Below are 17,822 nucleotides of genomic sequence, written 5' to 3' on the forward strand. Positions count from 1 at the left end.
TGCCAAACAGCTAAATGAAAATTCCATCACCTCCCTCCCCTCCCCAAAAGCAGTAGAATGTTGTGATTTACAAAGAAGTAAGAAAAATGATTTAAACATTTTTTAAAGTCAAGTTTAGGAAGAGAAATTAAGCCAAGACAAATGGTACATTTGAATCCTGTAAAAAATAAAATGAGTATGGCTATGTCCAAATTAGACACTAGAAAGGAGAAGGGTAAGAGATTTTCGGGCTTGAATTTCCTGAATAATTGCCACAATGCGCTGTTTGTTTTGTGTGTAGCAGTCACTCCCCAAATAGCCTAGAATCATAGAACATGTCCATTGAGTTCATCCAGACCAACACCGTTCACAGGGAGGAAAACTGAGACCCCAGTGAGAACTATGACGTGTCCTCACAAGTTTTTAGCTGCACGAAGATTAGAACCTCAGATCCTGGGACTCTTTGCTATGAAACATCACCTATAAGTTCTTATTTTGTATAAATCAGACTTTATGACACAACTGTGTTCTGACAGAAATATGACTTAATGTAGTCTGAACTCCTATCTGGAAGACTTAAGAAACAAACCAAATACACAGATCCTAGGAAGAACTAAATGATAAGGTCTGGAAGAATTCATCATTCAAGCTTGTCAGGGAGTGTATTTTCTCTCAACTAAGTCGCCCGATGCCAAAAGCCAATAACAAGTCAATATCAGCACTCAGCAGTAAAGCTACTTTAACTCTAGAATGAGATCATTGGGTTCAATAGACAGACTCAGGTATCACTTAAAATCGGGCCCTCAGGCATCTAATAAACTTGGATCTTGCCTGTGTGTCACCATAACTTCTCTGCCATCCTCATGGAGTACGTGTGTGTGTGTGTGTGTGTGTGTGTGTGTGTGTGTGTGTTCTTCATAAGCTCTGAAAATGGCCCAACTAAATATCTGTTTAGGACTTCCTGGAACAGCTAAGAACCCATTCTAATCGCTTTGAACTTAGATCCTTCAGTTTTCCACCCTTCTTCAGTATTCACATGAGAGCCACAGTCTTATTCATTTATTCATTATGGAAATATTTATTGGAGGGTTATTAAGTTCCAAATCACTATGTCAGGTGTTAATGATGTGAAGGTAAAGGGGGCTTGAGGAGTGAGGGACTTGGCCAAGGATTACCCAGAGCAGACTCCATTCACCTCTCCTGTCTGCCCAACAGTCACTCTGTGAGCCAGAAATTACCTTATACTTTATGTTGTAGCCAACATTCTGTCAAGATCAAATATGTCCAAAAATGCCAGGTAACTAGATCTGACAGATAATTAGCTCAAATGTTCCTTTTTAGGGTAATGTTGATAGCAAACATAAAATATTTGAAAAATCAAATTAATAAAAATGATGTATAACTAATCACATACTGGTTGCCCAGGGAAACACGGATCAGGTGCATTTCCAGACCCCATTCAGTAATGACAGCATCTATTTTGATGGTCTTTTCCCAGTATCAACAGACACATATGACTTGCTGATGTCTTATATGACATGTGTTCAGAATGGGGAGCTGTACATCCCTTTCATTCCAATTCCACTTCCACTCATCTTTGTAAAGGATGAGATAATCTAGTGTGCTAAGCACCAACTCTTCAATAAAACACTCTAGAATGAGACTCTTTCAATTGTTTTACCAACTTGTGAAGGCCACACGAATAAATTGAATATATCGTGCATACAGCAAATTAAGAATCTCAAGAGAGGATAATTTGTTTCAAGTCCTCCTGTCCATCACACAAACCTCAAAACCTTTGTTACGTTATACATTTGTGAATGGAGCATAGCTGGCAGATATATTCCGATGTTCAACCAATGCAAAAGCCAAATAAGTCGCTTTGCTATAATATTACCACAGTTACAGCAACAAATGCATCTCTCTCCCTCTCATTTGTTTTGACTCTAGTCTTTGGGAATACAGTAATAACATCTTCTTTAATGGATTCATAATTTCTATTCCTTGGATTTGCATGTCAATCTTTCTCTCATTTTACAGATATAAATTTATTAGATCACCTATTGTATTAGATAGAATTTTATAATGATAAACAGTTGGCTCTTGTGTGGGTGGATGTGTGTGGTAGGGGGAGTGTGAAATCAAACTTTCTTTCAATTCCTAGAGAGACAGCTCTATTTGAATTGTTTTTATTGTTCTCTCTAGTTTTAATTTTTTAACGCTGATATTAATTGGCATTAATGGAAAAGTATTAATATGTTTTTAAAAGCACATTTTACCCTTAATATGTAAATTATATAAAGAAGACCTAAATTTGTAAACATTTGAACAGTATATATATCAAGGCAAAGAGGATGGTTCCAGTAATAGTTTGTCATTAATTCCTCTCAAGAGTGTAAAGAATTTTTCTAACTAATTCAAATGTTTATTTTTAGTGAATATTTATTTATTAACTGAAAGCTAACTACAGCACAAAATAACTGTATAAAGTTTATCCAATAAGACATAATATCATTTGACCACGTTTTCAATATTTCATTTTGCCTATTAACAGCCCAAAATATGGCATTCATGTTTTGAAACAATGTCACTATTTGGCACAGAAGTCTATTTACACGAGAGCTCGTTTCATTTGCCATTTATTCCAATAACTTGAGAACAATTATTTGCAACTAAATCTAACGGTATTTGTACAAGTACTTTCAAGCTAAAATACTGCTAAAAAATTCCAACACACATGCAGTTTAATTTGTTTACATAATACTATATATTTATTATAAAACCTGTGACTCTAAGCGCTTTATAGGATGTGAATACAGGAGTCACTCTACCCTCTAACGAATCATGGCCACGTCTGACAGAGGAGACGCTGCTGAGCAGAAGAGTCCTGTGTTCAGTGGAGTTGAAATGGGTTGGCTACTCAGACTGCTCAGGAATGTTACTGTGCCATCATAAAATCGCCCCATAGCTCAAGTCACACGAAACTGCAGCGGATTTTCAAGTATAAGCCCTTAGCAACCGAGAAACTGGTAGCACAAGCAGCATTGGCAAAACACACTCTGATTAGGCAGGTGGGCTCCTTTTTAAGCAAAGTCGATATTGAAACTCCAAACATACAAAACAGATAAACTACAGAGTGATTATTTGTCTTATAAAATGGTTTTCTGCTTTATAAAAGGATTCACAAGTTTCCTCTCACTGGCAGCTCTCCTAATGCATTTAAAATACAATTTAACTTACAAAACTTCAATTTACAGGTGACTTTTTGCACAACCATTGTAAGAAGCAAAGTACACCTATATACAGTACTTAATTTTTCTCTCTCAGGATTTAGGTAAGTGTCTTATTGTCTCTGTAAAAGACAATTAAGCCAAAATGTTATATTTTAAGCCACTGAAATAGAAAGTAAATATTGCCTCTAAAACATGGATATTCCAGAAAATGTAAGTATATTTGTGATTTTTGTAATTACAATTTGGGAAGTCATCTTTACAATGTAGATCGTTAGATAGCACAAGTCTATAGCTATCTTCAGGCCATAATATTGGTCCCTCTTCTGCAGAAAGTTGTTTTATTTTATTTTTGTGGGTTTTCTCCTTTTGTAGCTGTGTAACTCTAAAGAGATGTTAATGGTGGTTACACAGTAGCTAACCTATGATATATCAGTTTTATACTTCATTGCACAGAATCACCTTTAAAAACCCAACTTCCTGCATTTCACTGCTGTCCCCACTGTATACTCTGGGTGATTGTTATTCAGATAACATTCTCCTTTATTAGCACTAAGCTCTCGGGGGGGGGGGGGGGGGGGAGAGCCTGGCACCTAGGAAGCAAGCACTCAAATACTTATTGAATGAATGAAGAAATGACTGGATTAGGAGAACTGTCTGGAAGGCTTCCTTCAGTCTAGCATCTAATCCAGTATGTTTCTGGAAAGCGTCCAATCAAAATGAATTCCCAGACCTCCCTCTTTTTCATTATACACTTTCTGTAAAATCCATAAAACATTGAGCCCTTGATGACATGGAAATATTTAGAAAAATTAAACCACCTTAGAGGTCAGAGGACAAAGCAGAGGAAACTGAAGGGTCATTTCCTTACTCACCAACTGCTGGAGGGAAGTAACAAGGCATACAGGTTGACCAAAGTCCAAAACCAAGTTAGACTTTTGGCAATTGTGTCCAGACTGAGAAGTGGTGCTTTTGAGTGTTTCAATACAAACTTAGACACAGGTATATTCAGAAACAGAGGAAGCAACTAATTAAGAGCTAGAATCAGAGGGAATTACCATTTGCCAGACATGTAGATCTGTTCCAGGCAGGGCCAGGGGAAATCGTATTCTGTTGGCTGGAACAATTTCACTGTGCTGATGCTCATACCCATTACAAGCTGCATGTGAAATAAAAGTGAAATAGCAAAATCCAGCTGTAGGAGATAAAAATAAAAATCTTAAAGTAAAATATGTTTGAAAGCACTTCAGTGGGTAAAGCAAAACAACATAGTCAGTGGGGATGCTAATAAGTTAATCAAATTAAAGTGTTTGTGATTGCATTAAAAAACAAAGCTTCACAGTATATGATGCATTATGCCTTTAAATGAAATAGTCTGGACACATTCAAACAATTTCATCTTATAACCTAATACAGAATAAAGTAAATATCTAAGAAGCATGAGAATCTAAAATTAAACCATAGTTATTAAGCGAAAGAGTTTATGAATCTGAGTTCTTCCAGGAGGCCTCTTTAGAGTCTTGTAACTAAATGAACAGTAAGCTATCTCTGCTTACAATTAATGAATTAGTTTTTCTATGGATAATGGTGTTTTACAGGAATGACTTTATTTTCAGGAGAATATGAACACTGAAGTGGAATCACCACATCAGTAGTTCTAGCGATAGAATGTCAACCAAAAAACTATCTTAATAGAATTAGAATACTAATTTGCCTTCATAATCATTTCCCCAAATACCTACCTCTGTATTCTGCATTTATCATTGCACCAAATGAGAGCAGCCACGAGAGAATTTTTGAAACTCTTACATATATAAGAGGAGGTGGTTTCCAGAAGCTATCTCCAAGTTCAACTGGTAAAATACTCTTGCTCCTCTTCTATGAAATGTAAAGTCTCTGTACATTAACTTTCCTGTAGGTCATTTCAGCCCACCATTTTCAACTTCAGTCTAATGGATTTAAATAAGAATTATGATCTCTAATCAAAGAATGAACATTTTAGCTTGTCACTGTAGATATTCGGAGACTTTAGGGTATTAAAGGCATTTATTTTCCTGAATGTACTTTACATTAATATATATATATATATATATATATATATATATACACACACACACAATATTACCTTCTATTGTTAAATAAAAACCATTTTGCACCAGTAGTTATTAATCCAAATAATTTGGATTTAAGTAATTTCTAATTGAAAGCCTATCTCATGAATTGTTTATAGTGACAGATAATAAACTATTAGTCATTTTAAAGCTTTAAAAGTAAGTTATCAGGATCCACTTCAATTTCCACATGATAATAAAGGATTATTATGTGCAGTAACCTATTTATGAAAAGGAAACAGTGTGCTTCTTTCAGACGCCATCAATTGCTTTAATAAGGAATTGAAAAGCTGGACTACTTTATATGCAGATCACCATTCCAGTTGCATAAGGATTTACAATAGACAAAATAAAACTATTTTTTTCTAAAGAAGGGCTGTTTGTTTAAATCACACAATAATATTTGCATCTAAAAATTATTTACAGGCTAATAAGGCTTCATAAATGCTATGTAGACTTGGTTAGTTAAAATCATTTTACTGCTAAGACCAAAACCAAAAGCTTGCTGAAGCTGACAAGGAAAAATTCAAGTAACCCTTGCCTAAAGAAGGCAGGAAAAAAAGGATGCCTACTTTCTTGGTTTAGGTACTTATTAATCAGGTTGGAGATGCAAAGAGTACATCATTTGATAGCACCCTGTTAATGCTTCCATAAGCTCAAGAGGAAAACGCTGCTTTCTCTGAAAATGTGAACATTGAGAAGGATTCTGAGTCTAACCTTTAATCCTAAAAGAAACAGAAACTAACGTATACATTTGTCTCTGCTGCCTTGAATTTGCAAAGAACTTACTTGGGAAGTCTTAATCTCACCTCTGAAGTCTTCCTTCAAGGTATGTAATGGCTCATATGTCTTTATTAAATGAGGTGTGTGGCGGCCTCTACTGGTGTGTGTTTATAGAAAATGTTTCAATAGGCAGAAAAAATACTAATTTCAATTAAAAAGTTAGAAATACAGACTCTCATTTAAATATATAAAAATATCTAATGCAGAAAAAATATATTACAAGTTGTGTAATGTACTCTTAATTAGGAAAATAATCTAAAACACTGACCATGTTAGTGTAAAACAACGATTTACGGAAGGGCATTAATTGTTCGATTCACTCTGATATTGGGTTAAATATATTTTATTAATGAATTACTAATCCCAACTGAGGCATTTTATTACCTCTAGTCCACTGTTAAGTCCCCTTAGTTGACTTAAATTAAATCACTAAGAACAAACCCAAAGGAAAGGAAATATTTTACAGTTAAATCTATAAAGTCCTAGAACTAGAATCATTTGATGACAGGTCGGTTTCTATAACTCAAGCAAACTGTACGTTGACTTAATATAGCTGACATTTCAATCTATTTTACAGTGTTTTTAATTTTAAAAATACAACACATTAAAATATGTTCAATTTATCAAAGCTAAAAGCAACATTTAAGTAATGTACTTAAAGTGCAAAGGCACTTTAACACGAAGAAGTGATGCCTAGTGACTAAGCTTGGTAACTGAAGACGGAAATACCATATATCATTATTTACAAAAGAATTTATAGTTTCAAAAGATCTTTGGAGATCTTCTACAAAATACACTAAAATATCCATTTTCATTTGAAAAGTTTGCTTACTCTTTCTTCATTCACTATAATCTCCTCTTCCCCTTCCCACACTGGAAAAATAAAAGAAGAAAAAGGAAACAAAACCATAAAAAAAATATATGAAAAAAATGCATTGTAGAAACATTCATGTTCAATGATGATTCCTAAGGAGAGAAGGAAAAAAAAGGTGGGGGAGGGAGGAGAGCAAGAGAGAAATAATTTAAAGGAAAACTTGAAAAAGCAGTGTCATTGCTTTACCCCATCCCCCAAACATCTTCAAAGTCCCCCATTGAGGCTGGGAAAGGGAGAACACAAACACACAGGAAAGCAAATGCAGTGCTTCCAACAGTTTGGAGCAGCATCCTTTGATGCCAGAGGGTTGTAAATGATTTCGCTTCACAGCTGACTGATTGCAGTTTGTTTTTCCAGAACTTCGAGGTAGTCTGGTTCTGATTGTGGCTTAGCTTGCAGTAAAGGGTGGTCTGGCTTTGACTGCCCCACAAAGCATTTCCTGGGAGTTCCATATAAAACGGTTTTATTGATTCTGTCTTGGTTTTGGCGTCGAGATTCATACGAAGGGGCGAACTGCCTTTTAGGTAAGGTACAAAAGTTATAGTGGACGAGTCCTGCACTGGGGAGTTCCTTGACGCGCTCAGTGATATTCTGATACAGCAGCTCGGGCTCTCTTGGGGTGGCTTGCTTTTCTAGCAACTCGGTGGCACTTATAGTGTAAGCAAGTGTGGCTGGCTCTTCTTTCTTCTCCTCCAGGTTGCTGTAACTGAATTCTTGCAGGTTTCGGTAATAGGCCACTGGGTCTCCTTCCTTCTGCATGTAGATGGGGTTTTGGCACATCTGACCCACAGGTGGGGGGATGTAGTTATAGACGTGGCCGTCTGCTTTATCCTGAGTCTCAGTGTTATAAGACCCATACTGTAACTGGAAGGAACTTACGTCTAAGTTGTTGGCACTCCTGGGAACACTTGGCACTCCCTTTCGGCGTTTCAGGACAAAGACGAATAGGCCAGCCCCAAAGCAGACAGATAAGATAAAGACAACCAGCAATCCTAAAATTAAGACGGAAAGTGGAACTTCAGTGTGTAGTTCAGGATAGGAACTGGGAGACACACTAAGTGAGCGAGGTGTGTCTGTGTTGTGATTCATTGACAAAATGGTTCCATCTGACAAGTTTGGACCGTCTGGACAAATAGCCTCCCTGCCCAGAAACTTCAGGATCTCCCCAGCATGCTTAGCGGGAGATTCACAGGTCACCTCATTGATGATGACAGGGGAGTTGGCATGCTCTGTCCAGTCCTTTAGTCCCATGATGTCACAGGTGCAGTCCCACGGGTTCTCTTGCAGATCTATCTGGATAAAAGCCGGAAGCTGATCCAGAACCCCTTTCACAGGCAGGTGAGAAAAATGGTTGTTTCTCAGATTCAGCCTGGTGAGGGCCGTGCCCCCAAATATATTATCAGGTAAGGACCGCAGCAGGTTGTTATTCAGAAACAGTAGCTGTAGGTTAATCAAAGCATCAAAGGTCAGCGGCTTAATTTCCTTAATGACATTATACTCTAAATAGAGATACTGCAAACTCTGCAGTCCATCAAACATAGCCGGATATAGCACTTCAAGGTAATTGCCATTCAGATAAAGTCTGCGTAAACTGGTTAGGTTTGTGAAGGCACCTTCCTGAATGACTGCAATCCTATTGTTTCCTAAATGCAATAGATCCAAAGAACTGTATTCTAAGAGGTCGTTCTTATAGACAGTTTGAAGATAGTTCCCTGTTAGGTAGAGTTTCTTTGGACTGGTAGGTTTAGGCTGCAGGTCAGAGATATTAGTGAACTTCCTTTCTTGGCAGTTGACATTTAGACCGTTGTCTGAACTCTGAGAGGTGCAGACACAGCTACTGGGGCAGGTGAGGGGCACCGGGGACTTGGTCTGGTACACCATGATGGGTCCAAAGCTCTGCCTGTCTTTCGACACTGTGACCCGGGGAGTCGGGCGATTTCTCATTTTGGGTGGCCGGCTCGCTTTTGCAGCCCTGGTTGGGTTGAGAGCCGGATTCATTGTAGGTGACAGCCTTTGGACATGTGTGTCAGCGTGGCCGCCCCTCTGACCGGAGTCACCGGTACTTTTTCTGGGACAGAGGTCTTGCCTAGTCAGCTGGGTCACATCTTTCCCATGCAATCTGAAGGGAGTTTCACAGACAATCTCCCCCACAAAAACGGTTATGGTGTCCAGCCAAGCCTTGAGAGGAAGTAAGTCACAAGTGCAATTCCACGGGTTTTCCTCCAGCTGAATCTCCATGATGCCTCCGATATGCTCGAGGACGCCGGCGAAAGGCATCACTTTCAGCCGGTTCCCTCGCAGGTCTAAGTGGGTCAGCAGGACGAAGCGGAACACATTGCTGGGCAGAGACAGCAGAAGGTTGTCATTCAGGATGAGCACTTTGAGCTTGTTCAGTTTGCTGAAGGCCCCCGCCTCGATGGCACTGATGTAATTGTAGTCGGCCTGGAGGTACTCGAGGCTCTCGAGGCCCAGGAAGGTGTCCTCCCTCAGCACTTCGAGCTTGTTGTTGTTGAGGTGCAGCCTCTTGAGGGTTTTCAGGCCGCTGAATGCCCCGGTTCGGATCTCCTGCAGCCCGTTGTTACCCAGGTGGAGAGTAACCGCGTTGGAGTAATTGACGAACTCGTTGGGGTACAGTCTCGTCAGGAGGTTGCCGTTGAGGAAAAGCTGATAGATTCGATACTGGGGGGGCTGCAGCAGGCTGACAGTTGTAAATCCTTTGTTTTCGCAGTTAATATTCAGTACGTTTTCCTTCTCTTCGCACAGGCAGCGGATCTTGCAAATGTCTTTGGCAGTTTTGCGACTCTCGGTCTGTAAGATCCCGGCCACGGTTAACACACTGAGGAACCAAACGCCGCTCAGCATCTTTAGGCACCGTCGGTGTCAGCTCAGGTACCTACAGGCAAACCTTGGGGAGGGGGGGCAGGAGAGAGCGGGATGCGGGGGAGAAAGAAACACGGAAGCCCGATTAAAATGGCAAAGCGAGGGGGCGGAGTGGGACGGAGGAAGAATGCGGGGAGTGGACAGCACGGCAGGATGAAATCACTGCGTTTTTCAAAGCGCTTTCCGCTCTCCTCCCCTCCCCCGCAGCCCACCCACACACGCGTCCCGGAACACACATGCTTGCACCTGATTTCCCGGCGGGTCGCAGCCAGCCGCGGAGTCATTAGTAACCGAGTTGTCCTACTAAATCCAGCCCATCTCCTCCTCCTCCTCCCCTGGGGTATCTTGAAGAGATCTCGGGTGGCTAGCCCGTCCTGGGCTCCCAGCAGAAATTGCTTTACTTTTTTTTTTTTTAACTGCGCAAAAAGGGGGTGGGAAAATCAGGGGACTGGCGGCGGGGGAAGGGAGAGGGTGGAAGAGCAAAGACAGCGCGCGGTGGGGGTTACTCACACATCAGGAGAAGACGGGACCCCTCTCCTCTGCAGTCCGCCGGTAGTTTAGCATCTTCGGAAAGAGAGGGAGAGCAAGGTAAAAGGAGACGCCGCTTACGGAAGGATGCCCTGCTTTCTGTCGGTGGATTAAATTTTGCTGGGGGGTGCGCACAAATTAGGAATCAGGCAGGCGGCAGGAGAAGAAGAGGAGGGTTGGAGCGGCGGGAAGCTGAGCCCATGGGGACCCGGGGGTCCGACTGAGCAGGGAGGTCGCGAAGCCTGCCGGCTGGGTCGGCGGGCGGCGGAGACGACCAAGACTGGGCGCGCACTTCCAATCCGGCGGCAGGGGAACCAGTACGCCCGGCAGTTTGAATTTCAGAGGCTTTGCAGGTTCCCCGGGACAGGGCTGGGGTGACGTCACGGGGGGAGGGGGCAGCCTGGGGATCGGGGGCGCGCAGTGGGGGAGGGAGGGGCAGATGCTTCCCTTCCCTGCGAGTGGCTTTGCAAAGCTCAAATCCCGGCTGCGTCAGTTGCTTCTGAACTACTCCACCTCCAGCCCGGCGGGCGGCGAGTGGCTGGCGGAGCTCCTGGAGAGGGGGTTCTCCAGGAGGGGCACCGCCGGGACTCCTCTGGCTCCTCCGAGTGGTTTCTTCCACCCGCCCCTCCCTCCTGGCTCTTCCAGCGGGGCAGTGTGTGTGTGTGTGTGTGTGTGTGTGTGTGTGCGCGCGCGCGGGAGTGTCTCATTCCAGATTCTCGAGCAGGGGTCCAGATCCTTCAGAGTAAGGGATGTGTGTGTGTGGTGTGTGTGTGTGTAGATGTGTCTCTTTGCTACAGGACTGGGGCCCGCCTGCCAAACTCCTAGCTCACATGCTCTTGGTGTGGAGAGTGGGGTGTGTGTGCACCAGTGTGTCTGTGTGGGAGGGTGAGGAGTTCTTTTGGGGGATTTATGCTTTACATACATACAGAGCTTTGTTTCAGTGCTGAGAGAATTACTTTCTGGGTGGTGACTGGCCAGATATTTGCCGGGAATCTGAAAGCCAGCTCAACGTTAGCTTATAGACTGAGATAAACAACAACAAAACCCTTCTCCCCCTGAGGTTTATACTTAGCCAGATAATGAGGTTTAAACGTGTACTTTTTGCCTGAAGGAAGGAGAAGAGAAGTGGGTGTCAGACAGGCACTGCCAGGCTGAGCTTCAGCTGGGAGTAGGAGCCCAGGAAAGGGTGCTGAGCCTTCCAGGCTGCAGGGTCAGGGAACCAGGGAACAGAAGGCGGAGATGCAGGAAGACTGGCTCCTGAGAAAAAGGAGGAATGAAAGAAGTCCTGGCCTGAGACTCAGGAGACCTGGCTTCGGATCCAGCTCTGTTGCCAGGTGTCACTTGTTTCTGGATCTTCCACCCCCATGAGCAAAAGGGGTGGACTTATAAGGGTCCTCCCAGCTCTGACATTTAATCGGATTCAGATGATAACCTTTCCCCGGGATTATTAATGGCCAGGTGTTGGGTTTTTGCCTTCGGTATCTCATTTCTCCTTAATTATCTTAAGGTCCCCTGGAGCCAGGAGTCTCCCAGTTGGAGTCCATTTGCAAGATGGGAATGTCTGCTGGTGCCCGAAAGGGCCAGGCGCTGCCTCTGGTGGGCATGGGGGAGATGAGGCAGCAAAAGTAGGGGGTGAAAAGAGAATGGGAAGAGGAAATGACCAAGCGATGTGCCAGTCCTGCCAGACACTTTAGTTGGCTCTCCCTGCCTCTTGGTCCCGCCTGCCGCAGTCGACACAGGGTCCCATTGCTGCACCAAGTGTGGCAGAGGGGCAATCGCATAGGCAAGCTGAGGCTTCGGAGAACAGAAAACGCCCTGCTTCTCCCCTCCTCCTTCCCTAGGAAGCTCAGGTCCTAGGATTGTTCCACCCATACAAGTTCTTTCCTCCCCAAGAAGGGCTCTCATGGTTTATAAACTTAGGCACTAAAGCAACCTGTGGCTCTGGCCTTCTCTGCAATTTGTCACGGGCGTTCTTCTTTTCCCCTGCTTTTCCTTTGGAGAATAGCCTTGGGCCAGACATCATGAGCCCCTCCCCATCCAGTAATTCTTGCTTCACCTTGGGCAACATCCTTTCCTTCCCGGCCCTCGAATTTCCCTTCCCTGTGCCAAAGGGCAATGGGAGAGGGACTGTCCACAGAGGGGGAAGGGGCAGCCCTGCGATGGTCTCCCACCCTCCATAGCAATTGCATCATTAGATGCGAGTGGGGTGATGCAGTGGGAGCACAATTAAGCTTCCTTTCATAGCAAAGGGGCATTTGTTTCTACATATTTCCAAATATTAAATATACATAGTTCCTAGAGAGATATGGTTTATTCATTCAGTCGTTCATTTAACAAACATTTATTAATTAGGTTAATATTTCATTGAAGTAGACGCCAACATGAGAGCTAGACAAGACCTTTGAAATCAGATTCATTTTATAGATGAAGACATTCCTCAACCAGGGGAAGTGCTGACTTGCTTAAGTTCAAGAATCTATAAAATTAGAAACAGAACCCAGAAGTTCTGAGTCCCAGGCCAGCAGTTCTCAAAAACAACACTTCACTCCTGCTTACTGTGAATTAGACAACTATCTACCTAAACTTCAATAGTGGTGGTGTTTTACTTAAATGTGTGGGGTTTTTTTAATTGTATTTGAAAGTGAAATACCAAATATGAGTTTCAGTTCTCAAATATCGTAATTTCCTTCAAGACACTGATGACTCTGTCAATACTCCTTGAGGACAGAGCCTATTAGGAATTGGGGGGGTGTAGATAGATAAGGGGGCGCTTAAAATTCTTGATACTATGGGGTGAGGGAAACGGAGCGGTGAGGGCTGGGGTAACGGCACTGGGGACCCCGCGGCGGGGTGGCAGCTCTCCCTCCCGCGGTTAGCTGCTGACACGGGTCGGGGGACCCTCCCACCACTCCTGCGTCTCCCGCTCGTCCCTGAGCTTCCGCAGCCGTTTCCCCAAACACAGTTAATGGGAACAAATCAGCCTCCACCCCGATAAAGCACTTTAAGGAAGTTTCCTCTGGCCCCGCGTCTCTGGAGGAGCGGCCGCGGCACCGCGCCGGGGAGAGCGGGTTCCTAAGGCGGCGGAACGGTGCCGGGTGAACACTGAGCCCGCGGGAGGCAGAGGCGGACGCTAAAATAAGGCAAACGCTCCCCGTCCTCGCGGGGGCGAGGGAGGTAGAAACGCGAACTCCGTCGCCTTGGTCTCACTCGCATCTTCTCGAGTGAAACCGGGCTCGGGTCTCCGGGGCCGCCAGCGGGCGCGGCGAGTGAGGGCGGGCGGGCAGTACCCCTCCGCCCCGGCTGCGAGGGGGTTAACGGAGCCCGGCCGGCCCGGGGAGGGGGCTTCCACCACCCGCCCGCCGCCGCCTTCGGCCCCCGCTCGGGAGCCCCCGGCCCAGCCCTTCCCGAAGGGCTCTTCCGGGCGACCCAGGGGCCGGGCGAGTCCCCCGTGGCCGGGCCGCAGGCACCGACCGCTCGTGCAGCTCTCCCTGCCCTCACCCCACACCGCCGCGACGGCCGCTCGCGCCGCCCTCTCCCCCGGGCCCAGGCGCCGCGTCCTCGTCGGGAGCGGTGGCCGCGGGGCCGCACGACGCCCGGAGCTTGACCACACCCGCGCGGACTGTCCCGAGGCCGGACAGCCGGAGCGGCGGCGGCGGTCAGGGGCGGCCGCCCGCGTGCGATCCCTGGCGGATCGCGCCGTCTGCCCACACCCGTTCCCTCCGCCGGGGGCTGTGGCCGCGAAAGTCAGGGGCCAGCTCGGAGCCAGCTAGTCGGCCGCGTCGCCGCGGCGTCCCCGAGTACTCAGAACTTACCCGGCGAGCGCGCCGCCCAGAGCTTCCCCCAGAGGCGCCCGCGGCATCCGCGACCCGGGGAGGCGCGGGAGGCTGCGCGGCCTCGGCCCGGCGCGGCCCGGGAGCGAGGGCTCGGGGGCGAGCGCGGGCGGCGCCCCCAAGGGCAGGCAGATCTCCACTGGAGCGGCTCGCCGCCTGGCAGCGCTTCTGGCAGGAAGGAGGGAGGGATCCGTGAGGGAGGAGGAGAGGAGGGCGGGAGCGGGGAGGAGGAAAGAGAGGGGAGGGCGGGCCGGCGGCCCCTCGCCCGCGCTTATCAATCACCCCGCAGATCAAATGTCCCCGCGGCGCACCAGGGAGGGGGATGGACCGACCCACAAAGGAGCCGCTGCTCCGTTTCTCTGACCAGCGCCGCGGAGCTCTGCTCAAGCCTCCCGGCCCCCCTCGCCTGGAACTCTGCCCAGTCCCTGCAGCTTCCACCGGGGGCTGCAGATCGGACGCGGTCAAGTGAAATAGGATGGCACTCGGTCAGGACTGTTTGCTTGGGTACACTATGACCACAGGGTGGAAGTTACGGACAAGTGAAAGCAGCCAGCCCTCCAAGCCGGACACCGTCCGGGACGGCTGCCTCCCCTTAACTAGTCAGCGCCCGGTCCTTGCAGCTTGCGGGCAGATAGATCTGTAAGGACCTCCTACGAGGACGGTAAACACGGTATTTCCATATAATGTAGAGCCGGGCGAGACCAGTGCAAATGCTTTCACCAGAGCCAGCCCTTCGCAGCATTCCAGTCCCTGTTTCTGTTTGATTCTTTTCATTCTTCATGACGTTGCCTGGATCTACTAGAGTGGACTTTGGGCCACCCTCTCTTCCCTTTTCTCCTTTCTTTGCACTCCTGTTAGTAGTCCAGGTGGTTGTGTTTCGATAACGGGAAGGCACTCTGGGCAAGAGTCACTGTAGTTCTAGAGGGAGGTGAGGTTTTCGCCCAGAGCGTTGCGGTTCCCTCCAGACCCGCTTTCCCCAGGGCCTCTCCTCCCCTCTGCCAGGGTCTTAGTGAGAAAGTTGCAGTTGTATTAAGACTGGAGCAGGGAGCTGACTTGATGGCACCGAGACATTTCCCCTTCAGTCGTGGAGGAGAGCAGCCTTAATCAAAGTCGTCACCGTCCCCTATCCTTTTCATACCCCCTACGGAGTCTGTAAAACCCCAGTTCCTGAGAATATCCACCAGCTGGGTGGCGGAGAATAGGAGGGGAGGGGAGGGGTGCAAAATTAGAGCAAAAACTAGCTCTGGGGCTAATGAATCTGCATTGGGATTTGTCTGTTTCAAGGTTATTTCCTATACGTTTAAACCACATTCTCCTGGCACAGACCTCTGCCTCATCCTTCTCCTTACCCTGGGGAATCTTTCGTGCTTCTTCTTTCTCTTCTAGGCTTTCTTTTCATAATGGAGACCATGCTGGGCCTTTTTAATAGAAAATTACTGATAATCTTACATTATGCACATATGCAGAGTTTACCTTAGTAATAGTCCAAAGAATTATCTCTTATAATCATATCTCTGAGGTTTTAAGGATCATTACTGTTCCTTTTACTTCAGTCCTGAGAAAGCCTTTTTGAGATTTCCCTGCCATTCAGATAAGTAATTTCAGAATAACACGGGTCTCACATATGCACATGGGCAGGCTATTTTACAGTTACATATTCAGAAACATTGCCTTCCTTTATTTTTATCCTTATTTGTGTAAAACATCAAACGTGCTATTTGCTACAGGCTATAGCAGCAGCCTGGGCACATGATAGTATTACTGAGAACAGTTAATACTGTTTCTTCTGTGTTTACCTCATTTCTGACTGTGTCATCTTTTCGTGTAGTTATTTAATCGGGGCTGTAAACAACCACAAAACACAGAGCTGAGGGGCTATTCCAAGGCAGAAATAATGAGACAGTCATGCTGAAAAAAAGGAGACAGTTTACTGAGAAGGGTGGTGTGTCCCTAGCCAAAGGGGACACACACAAAAGCCATAACATATACAGATTAGATGAGGAACAGGCTATCAGTGATACAGACCGACATTTTATTTTGATCCAGTAGAAACTTGCAAAATATGGCATGCATCCATTTTAATTAGCCTTGTAAGCAAGTCTAACATGTTTATCAGCCTTCAAAAAGCATTTAGCAGCCTGCCTTTCTGCACGGGACCACACTGATAGTAAGATTTTTTAAAAAAGAGCAGACTTTTCTTTTTGTCGGCATAACATTTTCAAGTAGGTGGGTAGCTGTTTCAAAGGGTGTCCTGAATGCACACACACACACACACACACACACACACACACACACACACACACACACACAATGATGAGCAATACAGAACTTTCTGTGAGGGTTGTTGCATAGATAATTACAGAAGAGAGCTTGAAGTGTGTGAAAGTTTTAAATGTACCAATTTATTTGAAAGCTGCTTTATACTGACTTTTCGAAAAGTTTCTGTTAGGGGAGAAAAATCCTGACATAACTGAATATCAAAGACATGCATATTAATGTACTTCTGTGAATTAATAAAAATGGCATTCTTAATTCTTTGGTAGTGGCATTGTAAAGGCATCTCTGTGTTTGTGTGCTGTTCTCTGTTGATTAGTTCATATTACTAAAGGGCTTAGAGATCCCTGATTGCAATGCTAGTGGGGCAATACAGAAATTAAGTTTTGCTTGGGCTTTTATAATTTCAATCTAAGATCAGGAGAAAATCAGAAATTTCATCTAGGATGAATTTTTAAAATGTGTATACATTACTAAGATAATACAAATGTTGCACAGTTACTGTGTACTACACAGTTTGCCTGAGAATGCTGCTTCTCCACCTTTTCCACACCTATCCAGGGCTGGGAAGCTTTAAAAAATTTACAAAATAAGACAAAGTAGAAACCTCATGCAGAGTCAGTAAGTCTAAGACCGATCGATGTGAGTTGTTTTCTGGGAATACTGTCCATTTGAACCAAAGGTTTCAAAGAAGAGTTCAGACAGAGACAGACAAATTCCTAAATAAAGAAAGGAGGCACAGAGGACATGCCGTTAATACCGGTAATTATAGTTTAAAGGATATTGTAGACATTGGTTCTGTGATGCTATTGAAAGTGTGGATATTTTTCAAGTCAATTCAATTATTTTGATTATTTTGGCAGGCTTGGTTGGAAGAGTGCTGGGCCAGGACCCAGAATAGTTTGTCTTTTAATCAAACACATATCCAAACCCTTGGAGACCAGTAACCTGGGTTCAAATCCCAAGCAGGCACTGCTCCTATCTAAGTTTCCTCATGTGTAAAACTGAGTACTAGCACCTGCCATATGGCGTCAGTAAGAATGGGATTCATAAAAACCCTTGAAAGTTGTGAAGAGGTACACATATGTACTTCTTGAAATGAGGAATTCTTAAATTCCCTTCTTTTTTTTTTTTGCGATACGCAGGCCTCTCACTGTTGTGGCCTCTCCCGTTGCGGACGCGCAGGCTCCGGACACGCAGGCCCAGCGGCCATGGCTCACGGGCCCAGCCGCTCCTCGGCATGTGGGATCTTCCCGGACCGGGTCACGAACCCGTGTCCCCTGCATCGGCAGGCGGACTCTCAACCACTGCGCCACCAGGGAAGCCCTTAAAT

At 45.3% G+C, this 17,822-nt stretch overlaps 1 protein-coding gene across 5 annotated transcripts; it reads right to left on the minus strand.

The window, feature by feature from the left end:
- Positions 1 to 6,430: 6,430 nt before the first annotated feature.
- Positions 6,431 to 10,903, minus strand: SLITRK2 (SLIT and NTRK like family member 2). Of its 5 annotated transcripts, none has more exons than XM_007453694.1 (3): positions 10,368 to 10,903; positions 10,104 to 10,252; positions 6,431 to 9,870 (listed from the first exon to the last, which is right to left on the minus strand). In XM_007453694.1, exon 3 carries the CDS (start codon positions 9,837 to 9,839, stop codon positions 7,302 to 7,304), a length of 2,538 nt encoding a protein of 845 aa, XP_007453756.1. In that variant the 5' UTR covers positions 9,840 to 9,870; positions 10,104 to 10,252; positions 10,368 to 10,903; the 3' UTR covers positions 6,431 to 7,301. The 5 variants fall into 5 exon arrangements, with proteins under 5 accessions (XP_007453756.1, XP_007453753.1, XP_007453754.1 ...); XM_007453691.1 differs by having other exon boundaries at positions 10,094 to 10,252; XM_007453692.1 differs by having other exon boundaries at positions 6,431 to 9,882; positions 10,094 to 10,252.
- Positions 10,904 to 17,822: the final 6,919 nt, after the last annotated feature.

Source organism: Lipotes vexillifer, unplaced genomic scaffold, assembly GCF_000442215.2.
Source record: "Lipotes vexillifer unplaced genomic scaffold, Lipotes_vexillifer_v1.1 scaffold578, whole genome shotgun sequence".
NCBI lineage: Eukaryota > Metazoa > Chordata > Mammalia > Artiodactyla > Lipotidae > Lipotes > Lipotes vexillifer.